The sequence below is a fragment of the Hibiscus syriacus genome, unplaced genomic scaffold (assembly GCF_006381635.1).
Source record: "Hibiscus syriacus cultivar Baekdansim isolate YM2019G1 unplaced genomic scaffold, ASM638163v2 tig00111941_pilon, whole genome shotgun sequence".
Classification (NCBI taxonomy): domain Eukaryota; kingdom Viridiplantae; phylum Streptophyta; class Magnoliopsida; order Malvales; family Malvaceae; genus Hibiscus; species Hibiscus syriacus.
Window position 1 is genome coordinate 1,435,211 of NW_024063217.1, and position 17,064 is coordinate 1,452,274.

Sequence of the window (17,064 nt, forward strand, 5' to 3'; positions counted from 1 at the left end):
TTGAATTTCTCTTGTTAGTTCTTTATTAATTTTATTAATCCTTGTACTAAAAAATATTATAGATTTCATTCAAATAATCTAATTTTATAATTTTAAATTTCGATCCTAAATTAAATAATAACCATGAAATTTGTTAGGTGAAATTATATAATTAATTCATGTATTATGCATAAAATATATATTATACTTTTCAATTTGATCATTTTAAGTTCTTATAATTTAACCTTGTCACATTGTTTGGATCATATAACTGAAATTTCAAAATTAAAAAAGAATGAGGACTAAAATTATCCAAATTAGAACACGAGGAGTAAATTTACAATTTATGCAAAGACTAATGACAGAATTTGCCCAAAACATGAGTTCTTTTTTTTGGCTTACGAGTGAAGTAAAAAAAAAAGGATATTATTTAATTTTGCAAACTATTATGTGGGTTATTTAATCATTTGCAAGTATACAACAAAGTAGAAAGTGAATAACAATAATTATGGTGAATTTGGCTTTTCCGACCATGGTGACAATTACATAGAAGCTTAACAATTATGTTCATCCAAGACTTCCTCGATGCTAACAAACTGGCCCTTCTCGATGGAACGCTGTGCTGCAACTCCCATGGCAACCGAGATCAACCCATCATTCAAATCCACAGCCGGAGCCTTTGCACCTTTTTCTCTAATTGCAGACAAGAAGTTAAGGTGCTCCAAATAGCTAGAACCGTGATGCAATCCTTCATACCTGAAAAAAAACATGGCAGTTCTGGATCAAGTTGAGAGGCTAGCCATAATCTATTAACTTGATCATGCAGGATTGAGAAAAAGCATGTTCGGAATTAGTAAAAGAGAGCGGCCAACTTTATTCGTTCATCCTCGGCTTTTAGTGTATGGACCCCGTCTCTACCGTCGGTTCTAGAGCCGACACGAACAGTACTTTCGGGAATGAAGGCTTCACCCTATTGCAGCATTCATTGTTCGAATCAAAATTAGAGAATAACTATTGATGTAATTAACTATTAGAAAGGAAGAATGACAACACCAGAAGTTGAAGCTTAAGAAAAGTGAAGACCTTGCCGGTGTGACCAACAACAGATATTTCTTGCTCATTTTTACTCCCTTCAGCAAACATGCAGAGGTCGAGCATCCCTCGAGAACCGTTGTCAAATTCAATAATAACATATGCATTGTCGATAATGTCCGGTACCTGCATAAAACGAAAAAGAACTGAAGTTCAGGAAACATGAGCATGATATCAAGTCTATATCAAGCAAAAAAAAAAACTAAGCATACTACGACCTTTCCATCATATATTTCATCTTTGTGATTAACATCCATGGCACCAGAAGCCATCACACGAACCGGTTTCGCGCCTGCAAAGAGCCTCATCAAATCGAAGAAGTGACAGCACTTCTCTACCAGGGTGCCTCCCGTGTTAGCGTTGAACCGATTCCAGTTGTTAACCTATTACAAGAACAAAGAAAATGAACTATCTGGCCAAAATGATGGCAAGGGTCGAGTAGTTAGCTTCACCTTAACCAGAAAAGGGAATCGATGTTCCCGAATAGCAACCATCTTGACCTGTCCAAGAGTTCCACTCTTCACTATCTCAATCAATTTAGCAACTGGTGGCATATATCTATATTCCAATCCAACTTGTACCAGCATATCAGGCCTCTTTCTAGCAGCATTTACAACCTAATTGAATGAGAAGCTATATTTATCAGATAAAAAGGAAGAATATTGCACAAGAGAACCAAATTCAGAAGAAATATATTTAAGATAACAGGAAAGCACCCCCGGGATTATTGGAACTTGTTCTACCTCCAGCGATGCCATCCAAAGATATCCTCTGAAAACAGTATCACAATTAGATCTCTCTCAGTCCCACGTGATTTATCAGAGCCAAACCCACTCTAACAACTGTAACTATTTTGTTTAAGTCGGCCTACAGACAGCTGTCGCCATCATAGGTCTGACACTAGCCGTCCTATAACCGAGGATTTATACCCTGGGGAAAGACTGAAAGAGGAGATTTCTCTCTTTTTTCCATCTTCTCACTCTCTGACTAAGAACAATCTTTTCTTCTACGCTATCTTTCTCTTCTTTTCTCTCGCAAAAAATTACCAACTATCAATGCACCGGTTGTGGATAGGGTGAGCTGTCAATTGCGGACACAACTCATTATATCCATCAACAAAATTACATCGACACCTTTACAAATTACACAGTGCTAGAAATAGTGAAAGACTTACTCCAGGGAACAAGTAACTTTTTTACAGTTTCAAATTCAAACAGAAAAGTTTCTCTCTTTTCATTTTTTCCAACACTGATTCAGTATAATTCCGATGTTCATCTTTTACCATTCAAATTCCAGCATTACTGAAAACGTAAAAAGATGGATGGACTGGAGCACAGGGATGAACCATCAAACATGTAGGTACACATTTTTCCTAGGATGCGGAATAGTTATAAAACAACTGTACTGTAGGACAAACTAAATTTGAAGCTACCATTGACATCGAAATTTAGCATTAAATCATTAAATATAAGCAACCAAAATATACTAGATTCCAAACTCAAAACAACAACCATTGAAGCACTCAACAATTAAGCTTTTTCAATGACGTCAAATTTTAGAAACTAACAAAATTGAAGCATTTCTTCATATTCTGACAAGCCCAACTTGGGAGAGTAGTGAAATTTTTTTGAGTTAATTGAGTCATATTTTATTCGAGTCAAGTCGAGTTTGAATTTCTATTTAAATTTAATTATAAATATTTATAATATTATAGTAGTAATTGATCCAAATTGAAATGTCTTTCTATAATCATATACGATATACATATATATTTTGTTATATTTTTTCATATGTGAATGATATATCATGCATATTTTAACCATATTTTATAAGTCAAACTTTATTCGAAAATTTTTCGAGTACAGTGGGTTTAGGAAATAATAAGACTTTTAACTTCAAATTGAGCTGAGAAATCCATTTTTTTTTTAAAATCAAGTCATATTTTGCTCACTGCTAATTCCAACATCTATTCGGAAAACATTGAGAGCGCCACAAACAAATATGTGTAAATGAAAACTTAGAGCTTAATAGAAGAAACTAATGACTAACCTTACTGCAGTCAGCGACAGTAGTACACAATGGTTTCTCAACTAGCACATGATGGGGTTTAGGATGGGTCAAAATATCCATCAGAATCTGATAATGAGTCATATTAGGGCTCGATACGACCGCCACATCACACATCCCACTGTTCAGTAGCTCCTGATGCCCCGAGAAAACCTTCACATGAAGTATAAAAACAACCCAAATCACTATCTTTTATGTCGAAGTCTTACAATTTCTTGTAATCTGAAAGGAACTTTAGAAATAATTTGCACTTGAACAAAACCCGTACCTTAAGTGGCCAATCAAAGGATTGAGCCAGTTCCAAGGCGAGTTGTTGAGAGGGGATGTGAGGATCAGCTATGCAAACAACGACCACTCCTTGGCTTCTAAGATGGTGAAGATTAATGAGATGTTCTCTTCCCATCATCCCTACTCCAATGATTCCATACTTCACTGTTTCACCGGATGCCATGCTTGGAAGACTTGAACTCAACTTCGGAATCTTCTGTTATTTTCCCTCTTTATATTAGATTTGGGAGATGTAGTTTCAGTTTCAGGACTGAGTTTTTAAGAATCCATGCTCCTGCGGTGGCTCGCTTGTCGTCGTTCTTCTATCTCCGGACTTTCATCTTTTGAAATTGGGTCCGGTCGTTTTTATCAAATGGCAATACTATCAGTTTTCAGCAATAATGTCAGAAAAATATATATAAAAATATCATAAAATATAGGTCAATTCGTTTACTACTTAAAATATCAATTTGTTTTTACTATACGTTTGGTTTACAGAATATAAGATTATCAGTGTGAATATAAGATTATCAGGGAAATTTAAGATTACCGTGGAATAAGATTACTGTGAATGTTGTATTTTGTGTTTGGTTGGTTTAGCAGGAATGTAAGATTACCGTGTTTGGTTAAAAGAATAAAAGATTATTATAATATATATTTGATCAAATTATCCTTATTATATATTTATTTTTTTAATAAGTTAAAAAATATTTATATATTTTCTTTAAAAAATTTAAATTCATAAAATTTATAATTTTTTTATAAAATTAAAAATATAAAAAGATTTAATAAAAGGATAAAATTTTATTTTAACCCTTGAACTTCATATAAAATTTTAATTATAGAATTTTTTAGTAAATCTAAAATAATTTAAGTATAAATTTGTAATTTAACCTTCGTAGAATTTTTATTATTAAATGACAGAAGAAGAATATTTTTGAAAAAAAAATAAGGGCATTTTTGTCCAAAATACCGGTAATCCAACAATACCTAAGGAAACGAAGGTAATGACATTCCCGGTAATATACCCAAAAAATATACTATTAGTAATAAAACATTACCGGAAATGAGATTCTCGACCAACCAAACATAGGAATGTGGATTTCATTCCCATGAGAATCCCACATTCTTTGATCCAAACACTCCCTTAGTATCTAAACTTTGGGATAAATGAAATATATGTTTAGTACCTAAATTATTAGATTTAATTTATTTTAATACTTTAATTTTTAATTTATTTAAAATTATACTTGAAGTTTAATTTTTATTATTTTAGTAACCCATTCAAAATTTAATTTATACTTTGAAAAAAATTAAAACTTTAAGTACTAAATCAGATCAAAATTAATAGTTTAGATATTAAATGCGTAGTTAACCCAAAATCTAAAAATATCATAAAATATTGGATAAACTTCACGTTTAGTATCTAAACAATCAATTTTGATCCATTTTAATACCTAAACTTTTATTTTTTTTAAAATCATACTTAATATTTAGTTTTTATTTCATTTTAGTATCCATTAAAAACTTAACATTAAGTTTTGTAAAAAATTGAAAGTTTAGATACTAAAACGAATCAAAATTGATAGTTTAGGTACTAAATGCGTTAAGTTTTTAATGAAATGGTACTAAAATGAAACAAAAACTAAACGTTATATATGATTTTAAAAAAAATGAAAGTTTAAGTATTAAAATAGACCAAAATTGATAGTTTAGATACTAAATGTCTATTTTACCCTAAACTATAACTAAAGGTACAACTAATAATTTATTTTTAAAAAAATTATAATTATGCATTTTAAAAAAAAAATCATATATATCTAAAATACAACTACCAAAAATTCCAAAAGAATTGAAAAAAAACTAAGTATTATTTTTCAAAAAGTCAAAAATGCAAAAGAATGTTATTATATTTAAAGAAAATAAGAGGAAAACCCTCAATCATTTAAAATGTTCTTGAAATTTTGAGAAGAACTTAAGTCCTAAAATTATCTATCCAAAACTCAAATAAAATCATAAACAATAATGATGTGGACAAATACAAGTCCAGTTCATCTCATCTGTCCCGCACCATCACGTATTTAAATATAAGATGAATTTGGATGAATATACGTGTAAATTCATTTTAGAAGAAGACGTTTTGCCTTTGGTTCTTCTAATAAATTTTAACAAATTCTTCCTTGTAGTTTTATATTATAAAAAAATCCTTGAATTTTCATGATAACAGTGGTTTTTAAAATTTTCTAAAAAAATGTTATAATTTGAATTTTAAATAAACCAAAAAAGTAATGATTGAAAAAAAAAAGATTTTTAAAATACTTTAAATTATTATTAAATTGGTTCAATGGGTCAAATTATATGTACATGTCGTCAATCGAAATTAACAATGCTAATGATCAATTTGTATTTTTATAATTTGATTGAATATCAAAATGTAAATGTTCAATACATGTTTTCTCCCTTTACTACAGACAAATTCTCTATTTGGCCCCTCAAAAATATTTCTATCATTTTTTTTCTTTGCATTTTCTCATTTATCATATTATTTCTATCTCAAATTTAAGGTAAATTATGTCAACTTAGACACGTCATTCAAGGCCATTTCGTCTTACTGGGAAATCAAAAACGGGGCCAATAGGGGTCCATTGTTGATCTGGAAGCAATGAGCTTTTAACATCGATGTCAGTTTATTAGCGGCCCTTCCTCGTAACCTATCTTTTGTACCCAAGAGAATTTTAGGGTAGGTCAGTACAAAGACTTGCTGATACACTCTTAAGGGCAAGGGATCTGTTGTAGGTCAAATGGATGACTGGGAACTTGTCCTTAGTGAAATGGAAGACTTGTATAGAATTGATAATAAAAAAGGGAAATCCAACTCACTTCAGCACCATTACAGATACAAATTTGGGGCCTCCCTCTACAATACCTTTCACCGCAAAATGCAAATATTATTGTCAATGCAGTGGAAGATGTTCAGGAGATATAATGGCAGAATACTTTCCCTACGAACATCAGTTATCTTCTAGTTGAAGTGCGGTTAAATTCGTGGCTAACCTTGTTTGCTTGCGACCTGCTTCAACGAGAATTGAGACGAAGCCAGAATCTGGATAAATTTAGAGATGGAATTTGTAAGCCGTGCAGACACTCTGTAATGCTAGGTCACACCTTCCCTAACTGTTCTATTGATAACAGAAAGGTTGAGAATAAATTGAGGATCAATTCAACGGTATAAGAAGATTTGGCTATGAAACTGGATTAGGTCTATTTGAAATTTTATTTTTATCAATTCTCTACAAGCTTATCACAGTAGAAGCCACCCCAAAAACTCTAGAGTGTATTATCCCAACCCAAAGAAAGTTAATCTGGATTTGGTCAACCACTTAGACCTGAGACATAACTAGTTCTTTTACTAGTAATTATAATTGCCCGAGACATAAACTAGTTCTTCTACAAGTGATAGTTCCCACATGGATGTTCCCTGATGATCCTCAGCAAACATGCCCTAGCCTATGCTCCACCTTCATTCTTAAATCTCACCGTGAAAAATGACCCCATCACCTAAACCCCAAATGCCCATGGAACCATTGCACTACTATGTGATGTTACAAATTGCAATGTTTTGAATTCCAATGAACCACAATTGATATCCCTACCCTTGGTTGAAGAGTTTCTCACAAATGTGAGTATCATCAACTTGGGTACCTCCGCAAAGTTGCTACGATGTCCTACCAATAGTCCAATACATAAACTAGTGGATAAAGGGAACATGTTCTTTTGCTAATATTGCTAAAACATTGTCAATCTACAACAATTCAGTTCAGATGAACCACCGAAAAAGTGCTACCATGTCCTAGCAACAGTGCAATCAATACATAAACTAGTCACTACTGAAACAAGTAAATTACGGGAATATATTCTTTTTGCTACTATTTCAATAATATATCGTCCCATTGTAAAGGAAACTGTAAATCTAAAAATTTCAGTTCAAATAAACCACTGCAAAGGTACTAGCATGTCCTATGGATAGACCAATACATAAAATAGTGGAGTAAAGGAACACGTTCTTTGCTACTACTCTTGACATGAAACATATCCTCCCAAATAATGATCAATTTAATCATTCAAACAACCTCTTATGAATGCATCTCATCAGAAACAAGTTTGACATCAAGAAAATGAATTGGGAACAAAGGAATCTTTTAGATAGCTTTAGAACCAGCTCTAAGCTAATTTGTAGTGCCAAAAAATGTCCTTGTTTGGTTAACCCCACCAGCAGACCATGCTAATAGTGATATAACTAAGCATATCCACCCAAAACACCAACCAAAGAAAAACATAAGATGCAAGCTTTTTTGCAGTCCATGGAACACACAACAGAGACCCTATCAAAATGCCATTTTCATCACACAAAACATGAAAGGAAGAACCTATAGATGCTGCAGAAAGGAAATGCCGCTACATGATAGATGCTAGTGACTATACATACCTAATCAAATGCATATATAAACAAAAGACCTTTATAAACTCAAATTAGTAGCAAGACAACCAATATCATAGATTTTATATATTACGGTGCTAAATAGGTAACCTAATCAAAATCCATAAATTGAACAAACAACACATTTCATCTTTTAAACTTCAATTAATACTCAAACAACCAACACAAAATAGGACTGAGGGTTTAATAAACCATTTACATTTTTGTATCTGCAGCTCAATCAAGGCCTTCTTTCAACACTTCCCTCATCTTCCTTCAAATTCAAACCACCAATTTCGTGTAAAAAATATCTCTCTTCAACCAATATCTTTATATTAAAACTTTGTTCCTGAAATGCCAACACCAAACATAAATACCAATTTGTCATGTAAATAAAACACACTTCATTCCAAACAAAGTCCAAAGTTGTTAAATCTCCAGAACTGAGAAATGGAGAAACGAACCTCAATTAACCCTAGATCTAATTTGACAACAAGTGTTTCAAATTAAGAAGGGAAAAATGATAATCTCTTTAATGGAAATGTAGCATTTAAGTAAAGGCACACCTACGTCTGTTTGGAATAAGAGGAAGAGGAGGGGACACGTTTGTTACGGAACATCATGTATCCGACTGGCAATACAACTGCGATCAGCATGACCGCTGCTCCGATGATATATCTTAACGGACTCGGTGGTTCAACCTCTATCATTGTTTTGAACTGCACCGCACGCAACCATAACACAAGATTAACTATCAATTGAACATACAATTAGAAAAAATAAAAACAAAACAGCATCGTCATCTTAAACTTCAAGATTTGGATCGAACCGTTGAAAGAGACTTACGGAGATTATTTTGGGGGGCTTTTCCTTGTATAACTCTGGTTTGAAACGCGGAGGATTTGTGTCACCGGGCGCATATATTAAGGGAACTAACAGAGAGGCTAATCTGGAAAACCTGAATCTGTTGGGATTCTCAGCAAGCGTCTTACGCTACATAGATACTAAACGGTTTTTTTGCCCCAATACCCAGGTGGGTAAAATACTTAGGATATTGGGCCTACCCAAATTTTATTTAGTAAAATACGATAAATGCTACGGTCCACAATGATCTTGTTGTTTTGAGGTGATGAGTTTCATCTGATATTATTTTTTAATGATCCACATGTAGTGGATCTTATGTGGCCCATTATTTTAATGACATTATAATGACTCGTCATGTCGAGGTGATGAGTCAATTAAAAAAATATTTTTTAAATTTTTTAAATAAAAAAATATTTATAAAATAAAAAAAAATATTTAATAAAACTAGTCACCTTGATGTGACGAGTTCCTTTGAATTCAAAAAAACTAATTGTTGGTTAGCAGTTGTTCAACGGGCAAACGAACAGCGACAGTCACTTGGAACTCTAACCTCGAAGTGATGAGTTTGGCTAGGAATAATTTAAAAAAAAAAATTTATTTAAATTTTACGAAATACAAAATAAATTAATTGTAAAAAATATTTTTTATATGAAAATTACAATATATATATATATATATGTCTTCTAAGTTCTTAACGATGCCACGGAGTGATCAAATGATAATGTCGTGGGGGTCGTCGAGTACGTCGGGGTCATAGGCCTTGATCGTCGTCGTCGTCTTGCCGAGGAGGTGTACCTAACACACTATGAAATCCACATTCGAAATACAGTGATTGATTTATGACATTTGACACCATAATCACTGTAACTGCTTCGACTTGGCTGCTATTTTGTTGACCGTATAGGATATGGTCCCTGTCACCTACAACCGCATGTTTTGTTTAAGATGCTTGAGTGTAATGCGGTGCATCTCATGAACCTCCAAACCAATTCGGTTGAGACCCGGTTGAAGTATGAAATGGAGGAAAAACTGAAACTAGCCTGAGATGCATAATAGTGTTCTTCAACCGCATATGCTGAAGCGGAAGACGACAACGACGATGTTTTATTCTTGGACTTGGTGCATATGGCCTAATGACGTTGCTATTATGCCCTTTATTTCGGTGTTGTGAGTTATGGTTTGGCATTTTCTTTATAAAGCAGAATATAGGGAGAATGGTCGAAATCTAAGTTCAGCAGCGTAATGTCCTGACGATGGGGGAGCGATTCTCGCTGATTCCATAGGTCGATGTAGTAAGCGTATTATACCGACCAAATTTCATTATGTTTCCCACGCGTATCGATTGTATGGAGTGTATCCATATCAACCTCCATTTGTGTAGGAATCGACTGGTGCGTCACAAACTGGAGGCATCACTCTGTCAGCCATATGCCACTCAACAATCGCTTGGTACAAAAAGGACATCACGACACACCATAAGTGGGATCCCTAAAAAATCGCCCCAACAATACATGGTTGATCTCCTTGTCGACAAACGGAAGCCAAGAGAACTGTAAATATTAAATATCAAAATTAGTATATATAAAGTTAAAAATATTAAAAATAATAATAATAATTTTGTATGTCATACTGCGAATTGACCGACGATATCGATCCTCATTTGTATGTCTTGTGCAGTAGCACCCACCAACTTCGTCTCCGATATTTTATGACGACATTTAAAATATTTTAAAATAAAAAAATTATTATAAACAAATAGAAAAATAAATTTATGAAATTCAAAAAAAGTTAAATAAATGAAGTTAAACAATTAACTTCCAGCCAGTGGAAACTCGACCGATACATCAGTAATTGGCATAAAAAAAGGGGAAGTGATACCAAGCCTAGGAATGTAGCATTATCAGACAACATGCCAAATCATCTTTTTTCGACCTCGCGTTACAATTGCAGCATTGCAAAGCTCCTGGTACAGAAATGCTAGAATCGCCGAGCCCCAATTGGTATTACGACACACAACGAACTCTTCCAAAATTTACAGATTATGAGTGTGCATCAGATTAATGGATTTATCCGGTAATAATATCCCTCCTATCACATGAAAAAGAAATGCTTGGGACTCGAAAACAACCTCCGCTTCGGTAGACTCGGTAGTCACTTCGAATTTAGACTCCAACCATGTTATCATTACCCGATAGCCCTCGTGACGTTGGATTGTGGCCATTTTCCCAGAACTTGGTGGATCAACGTTGAGGGGTCGTACATATTTTGCCTCACCATGGGGGCTCAATTCACAGGAACACCGAGTTGGTAAGCGACGTCTTTCAAAGTAATCATCACTTCATCACTTGGGAAATAGAATGTGTATGTTTTGGGGTGCCAACGTTCGATCAGGGCCTCGATCAATGTCGAGTACACCTTGAAGCCACGTAAAAATATAGTAAAAAAATAAACCGGATTGATGCAAATATGTCATCATTTGCTGATGCGACTATCTAGTTGCCATCCCTTGACTACGAATATTTCATTCGTTGTCCGACCCGCGTTAGATCGACGGAAAATGGATGTTATCCAGGCATAACATATATTCTTGGGTTTCCATGTTTTGAGATTTTAGCACAACGTATGTTTTTTTAATTTTTTCGGATCAAGGGTTTGGTGAAAAACCAAAACCCCTATTTATAGCATTGTCCACAATGGCTATAAATGACTAATTTTTTTAAAATCTCAGCCCAACTCTTTACCTCGAGGTGACGAGTTCCAAGTTACTGTTGCTGCCCGTTGAATAACAGCTAGTTTTTTTTTTGAATTCGAATGAACTAGTCAAGTCGAGGTGACGAGTTTCATCAAATATATTTTTTATTTGATTTTATAAATTTTATTTTATTTTAAAAAAATTAAAAATATTTTTTTAATAGACTCGTCACCTCAGCATAATGAGTCATTATAACACCATTAAAATAATGGCCCACGTAAGTCCCACTACGCGTGGACCATTAAAAAATAATATCATATGGAACTCATCATCTCAAGGTGACGAGTTCATTGTGGATTGTAACATTTACCGTATTTTGCTAAATAAAACTTGGGTAGGGCCAATACCTTAAATATTTTACCCACATGTGGTATTAGGCCAAAAAACCCATACTAAATTGGCATAGTCTATCACAAAGTTCCTAAAGTTTTTTTTTCTTAGTGTGCAGTTCAAAAATGTCATTAAATTATGCTTAATTTTTTTGTATAGTTAAATATTTAAAAAATATTAAATAAATATTAAATTATTTTTTTATTATAAAATATAAATCATATTCTTAGTTATTAAAGGTTTTCTTGTGAAATAAATTAATACTTAAGCCTCTATGAAAAAAATATTTAGGGTCAAATTATTGAAAGACTACCGATAAACCGTAAATCAAACTTGAGTGACGTGAAAAGCTATTCAAGAATGTAAATCGGGTATCAAAATCCAATTCGAGTGTCTAAAGTAGGGAATATCACAAGATATTAGGTAAGCGCCGTCTTGATCAGTCGTGGCGATATCAAATCAATCCTTAAAAAAAAGATAAATAAAAGAATGATCAAAGAATTGAAAAACATGCCAAAAAACATAAAAAAAACGTGCCATAAAGATAGAGGAAAACGTAAAACACAAACAAATTATTGTCAATTGTGTACCTATGAGCTATTTCATGTCTAAACTCAAGCTTCCTACTTGCCCTGATGCCAGAGAACCAGCTTTCAACCCAATAACCAAAGCTATAACATAAGCCTATAGGGCGTTAAAAATCTTTACAATGCTCAATGAAAATGAATCCGACCTTAGTGTAAAATAAGTCCGAATCACACTCTTTGTTTCCTATTGACTGCTTTTGCTGTTTCTAACCTTACTTTCTCGATTGACTTAACTGCGACAGCATGCAGGCGAGTAGCCACAAGATTTCTTGTAGGAAAAAACATATAATCTTGTAGAAAAAACACTAATTTGCAAAATTTTATTCCAGCTGTCAAAACACTAACAAGATTAATGGAGACTTGGAGAGTAGCCACAATATACTTTAGAAGCAGGCAACTACCTGGTCCCATAGAGTAGGGAAAGCTTTTGCCTTGTTTACTTCACATTCTTATGTTTGAACATTTATGTTTCCTTTGAATTCAGTCACTTCCATTTACATGAGCTATCCCTCTTGAGTTTGGCCACTTTCATTACGACTTCATCATATAACCTTTGTCGGGAAGTTTGTTTTCCTTGTCAGCTTTGAATGTTTTTAAACAAAGGAATATGAATGTGAAAGTTTGAATAGCGTATAGAGTTGCAGACATACAAGAAATGGGCGGTTTCCGATTAGATCAGGAAGGAGGAGCTGCAGCAGGAGGAGGAAGAAAGAAAGAGACCGAAGATTCTTCTTGGTCACCAAATCTACATATTCAGGCTCAACATAGGCGTTCCAAGAGGTGACCTTTTTTTCTTTCGATTCTCTATGGTATTGCCCTTGCTTGATAAGCAAGTGGAAGACTTGGGATCTTGTTTTCTTTCGGTGCGTCTGACAGAAATATCGGTGTTTCGAGAGACGAAGTTTCGTATAATGCTAAGAAAGTGCAGAATGTACTACATGTGAGGATACATTTTCTGGCTTCAAGCTTTTCCAATTCTTACATTTTAGAATTATGAATAAGAATTTTGAATACTTCTTCATCTGTGATTTACCCTTTTATTGTTTTTTCAAATGTGAAAAGATGCAGGCATCTCCATTATCGACAAGAGTTTACAGGACTCGAAGTCCTCTTCATGACAGCTCTGCTTATTGCAACATGATTACATCGTTGAACGCGAGCCTCATTAGAGAAAGATGTAAGCCTTGAAATTATATGTTCTCCTTTGATAAATGTGGCAGAGATGAATCAATGTGCATTAACTCGGTGCTAAATTATGCATAATCTGGAAGGCCAAACCCTTTTAATTATACTTTTGTTGGGAAAGTAAATGGATAATGACCCTATATGTCAGTGACGAAGCCAAAATTAAATAATGACAGGGGTCGAAATATTATATTATTTAAGAAAAATATGAAGACTTATTAAGTATTTAAACTTAAAATTCAACATGAACAAGCGACCTTTGTGATTAAGGGGATTATTGTTATCCTAGAGGTCTCGAGTTCAAGCACTTCATATGTAGGGGTATCAGCATTCATTGTCAAATAGTTGAAAGTTTTTGTACATCACTATCTTGTATTCACCTTAAATTTATAATAAAAAACTTTAAATTCACAAGACAACTTCTAATTTGTCTAATATTCAAACTTACAATGACCTAAATTGTAATTAGACTAAAAATTAGAGAACACATACTTATCATTCTTTAGTTCGACCACTACTTGATTAATATATTTAATATTTTTTATTTTTTATATTTTAAAATTTAAATATTTATTTTTACATGAACCAAAATACTATTAAACTAAAATTATATCGAATATACAAATTTTAACAGGGGCCGGGGGCCCTTGCGCCCTAAGGGAGCTATGTCCCTGCTATATGTATTCCATGAGAGACTTGCCATGTGCACATAAACAATGGATCAATGGCTTCTAAATGCTGAATAGCTGTATGATATATCTCTTTGCTGCATATGTTTCAACAATAGCATAACCATGATTTTCCCGTTTTCAGATAGAACTGCTGCAATTATGTTTGAAACAAGAAAAATCTATGCGACTTATGCTGGAGAGAGCGATGGGGCGGGCTTCAAGCACTGTCTCCAGGACACAGGCATTTCGCTACGCAGGTTACTTTATTTCTGTGTTGTTGATGAAAACCGATCCTCGGCAAATATTTTAATGTTTTTTTCTCCAATATTTGTTTAATCAAACAAGAAACTCCCACATTGTTTGACTTGCAATGTAAAGGTGTGTGCTTTGTTTAACGTTCAGCATGTGAGCTATGGAAAAAGCTGAAAATAACTTGACAACTACTGGTTAATTTCAGACAAAGGAATTGATTGCGGAGATCGAGTTACTTGAGGAAGAGGTCGCGAACCGTGAGCAGCATGTGCTCTCTCTCTACAGGAATATTTTTGACAATTGCGTTAGTCGGCAACCTTCCGAGCAGAGCTCAGGCAATGCTTCCCCTGCCCATATGAGGCATACATCAAGGAAACACCCGAGTATTATTTCAAGTGCATTTTGTTCTTCGAAAAAGTTCAATCTTAGACCTTTGCAAGCTCTATTTTCGACGAATGACTCTGGGAAAAGGATCTCTAGAAGCATTGATGCTTCACAGTTGTGTGGAAAAACCGACATTCTATTTGACAGGACATCCTCACACCTAGTTAAGGACTACGCATTTCGTTTATTACTGTGTGCATCATATGGCTTGTCCGTCATATATCGGCATTAATGTATGTTGTTCGGATGTTCTTATTCCATGTATTTTCTAGGTTCATGAAAAGATTCAAGTTATGGAAAAAAACCTCGGTGTTGCGAACTCTGAAAGATTATCTCCATCAATGTCCAAGCAAGCTGTCGGAGGAGATGGTCAGATGTATGGCAGCAGTATATTGTGGACTTCGTAGTGCAACATCTTCGAATTCTGAGAAATAGCCTTCGTTGTCAAGGTCGTCAACTAAGGTTGTACTTCCCAAACGCGGCCTTGAAGAGGACCAGGATTTCTCTTGCACACCCAATGTTTAAATATCTTGGATATCAACCGATAGGAACTGATTTTCTCGAGCATCTCATGCCATTAGTAACTACAGGTTGGTTAGAGAAATACTGTCTTATAAGGAAAGTAAGATACACATTGCAGCATAAATCTTGTTGGAAACTCTTCCCTGAACACAAGCTAAAGAAAAACTTCTGCTATGTTTACTTCTCTTGCATTACTTTGTCGATTTCAGAGCTCTGGTGGAACAACAAGAAAAAGTGACAGTGAGTCAGATGGAATATGATGCCCAAATTGCATTCTGGATCAATGTGTACAATGCCCTTGTCATGCATGTAAGCTTAAATTTATTTACCAGCCCCTTGATTGTCTCTTTCTTTTACTATCATAAACTCTCAAGTCTTCCTTGTGCAGGCATATTTAGCATATGGAAGTCCTCACAGTTCCTTGAGACGGTTAGCCTTGTTTCACAAGGTATTCCTTTACTGGGGTGGATGCATCTTCGGCATTCTTTCATTATGATTTAATCGGCTATTAGGTGATGAAATCGATAGATTTTTCTGTATAGTGCAGGCTTCATACACCATAGGTGGCCATGTCGTAAGTGCAAATGTAGAGCAGTCGATATTTTGCTTCTGTACACCTCGAACCGGACGGGTATAACATTTGGAATCTAATAGTAATATACAGAACGCCAGTTTCCTGCACATGTTTTATCTGTTTTTACCAGTGGCAAGAGATCATCCTATCCACAGCCTTAAGGAAAAAATCTGGCGAAGAAAGGCAAATTATCAGTTCAAAATTCGGTCTTTCATATTCCCAACCACTTGCCTGTTTTGCTCTATGCACTGGAGCTTTTTCTGATCCTGCGGTAATCTCTTCTTCTCTTTTACATTGTATTGCAGTAGGATCTTCAGTGATTTTCATCTCATTCAAAGTCATATTATTCAAACTAACCTGCAATTTGTAGCTAAAAGTTTACACGGCATTGACTGTTAAAGAAGAGCTAGATGCTGCAGCAAGAGAATTTCTCCAAGCAAATGTAGTTGTTAAGACGTCAAAGAAAGTATTTCTACCCAGAGTTCTCGAAAGGTTCGCTAAAGAAGCCTCGATTGGCTCCAATGATCTACTGAACTGGATTCTCCAAAACGTCGACAAGAAGTTCCACAATTCAATACAGAAATGTATGGATTTCAAATCCAAGAAGGAAACCATCGCAGGTCATTGACTGGTTGCCTTATAGCTCAAGATTCAGGTATGTTTTCTCGAAAGACTTATTTAGCTCTGGGATTGTGATAAGCCTTGAATTTTGGCGTGGTATATACAATTTGATACTAAACTTCTTTGTTATATACATATTTACGCTGTAATTATGTAATCTTCTTTACTTAAAGTTCTAGAGCCAGATCCTTAACAACAATTCACATCAGGTGCTGACATGGTCCAATGAAAAATGGCCATGTCAGCATTAGTGGTTTTGTCTTATCTTTGGATAATCGTTATCTTAAACAAATGCTTTTAATTTTTTTATCCGATTTACGATTATATTCTTTCCTTGAGAATATTATATGCTTTATTAATGCACTCATCATTTAAGCACCGAATCTAACCCTGAATTTCGACAACACCATCGTTGAACTCAACGTACAGTGTTTTTGTAT

The 17,064-nt window shown here is 34.3% G+C and overlaps 2 protein-coding genes and 1 pseudogene across 3 annotated transcripts; 1 reads left to right on the top strand and 2 right to left on the bottom strand.

Annotated features, from left to right (window-relative positions):
- Window positions 1–391: 391 nt before the first annotated feature.
- On the bottom strand, window positions 392–3,759 carry LOC120173026 (inositol 2-dehydrogenase/D-chiro-inositol 3-dehydrogenase-like). 2 transcript variants are annotated; one of them, XM_039180324.1, is made up of 8 exons: window positions 3,407–3,759; window positions 3,121–3,291; window positions 1,524–1,688; window positions 1,290–1,454; window positions 1,063–1,197; window positions 852–949; window positions 536–735; window positions 392–503 (listed from the first exon to the last, which is right to left on the bottom strand). In XM_039180324.1, coding segments are annotated over exons 1-8 (1,119 nt in total). In that variant the 5' UTR covers window positions 3,590–3,759; the 3' UTR covers window positions 392–501. The 2 variants fall into 2 exon arrangements, with proteins under 2 accessions (XP_039036255.1, XP_039036254.1); XM_039180323.1 differs by having other exon boundaries at window positions 392–499; window positions 532–735.
- Window positions 3,760–7,978: 4,219 nt separating this feature from the next.
- LOC120173173 lies at window positions 7,979–12,826 on the bottom strand. Its single transcript, XM_039180420.1, has 5 exons — window positions 12,632–12,826; window positions 12,456–12,512; window positions 8,729–8,875; window positions 8,453–8,601; window positions 7,979–8,231 (listed from the first exon to the last, which is right to left on the bottom strand). Exons 1-5 carry the CDS (start codon window positions 12,824–12,826, stop codon window positions 8,213–8,215), a joined length of 567 nt encoding a protein of 188 aa, XP_039036351.1. The 3' UTR covers window positions 7,979–8,212.
- Window positions 12,827–13,070: 244 nt separating this feature from the next.
- LOC120173174 lies at window positions 13,071–16,773 on the top strand (annotated as a pseudogene).
- The last annotated feature ends 291 nt before the right edge of the window (window positions 16,774–17,064 follow it).

Coding starts and splice junctions, on each gene's coding strand:
- LOC120173026 (XM_039180324.1), bottom strand. CDS start 3,589: ATGGCATCCGGTGAAACAGTGAAGTATGGAATCATTGGAGTAGGGATG. Junction 3,292..3,406: donor CCTTTGATTGGCCACTTAAG/GTACGGGTTTTG, acceptor CTTCATGTGAAG/GTTTTCTCGGGGCATCAGGA. Junction 1,198..1,289: donor ATGAAATATATGATGGAAAG/GTCGTAGTATGC, acceptor CGTTTTATGCAG/GTACCGGACATTATCGACAA.
- LOC120173173 (XM_039180420.1), bottom strand. CDS start 12,826: ATGGGACCAGGTAGTTGCCTGCTTCTAAAGTATATTGTGGCTACTCTC. Junction 12,513..12,631: donor CAGTTAAGTCAATCGAGAAA/GTAAGGTTAGAA, acceptor AACGCCCTATAG/GCTTATGTTATAGCTTTGGT. Junction 8,876..12,455: donor GTTCTCTGGCATCAGGGCAA/GTAGGAAGCTTG, acceptor GTATCTATGTAG/CGTAAGACGCTTGCTGAGAA.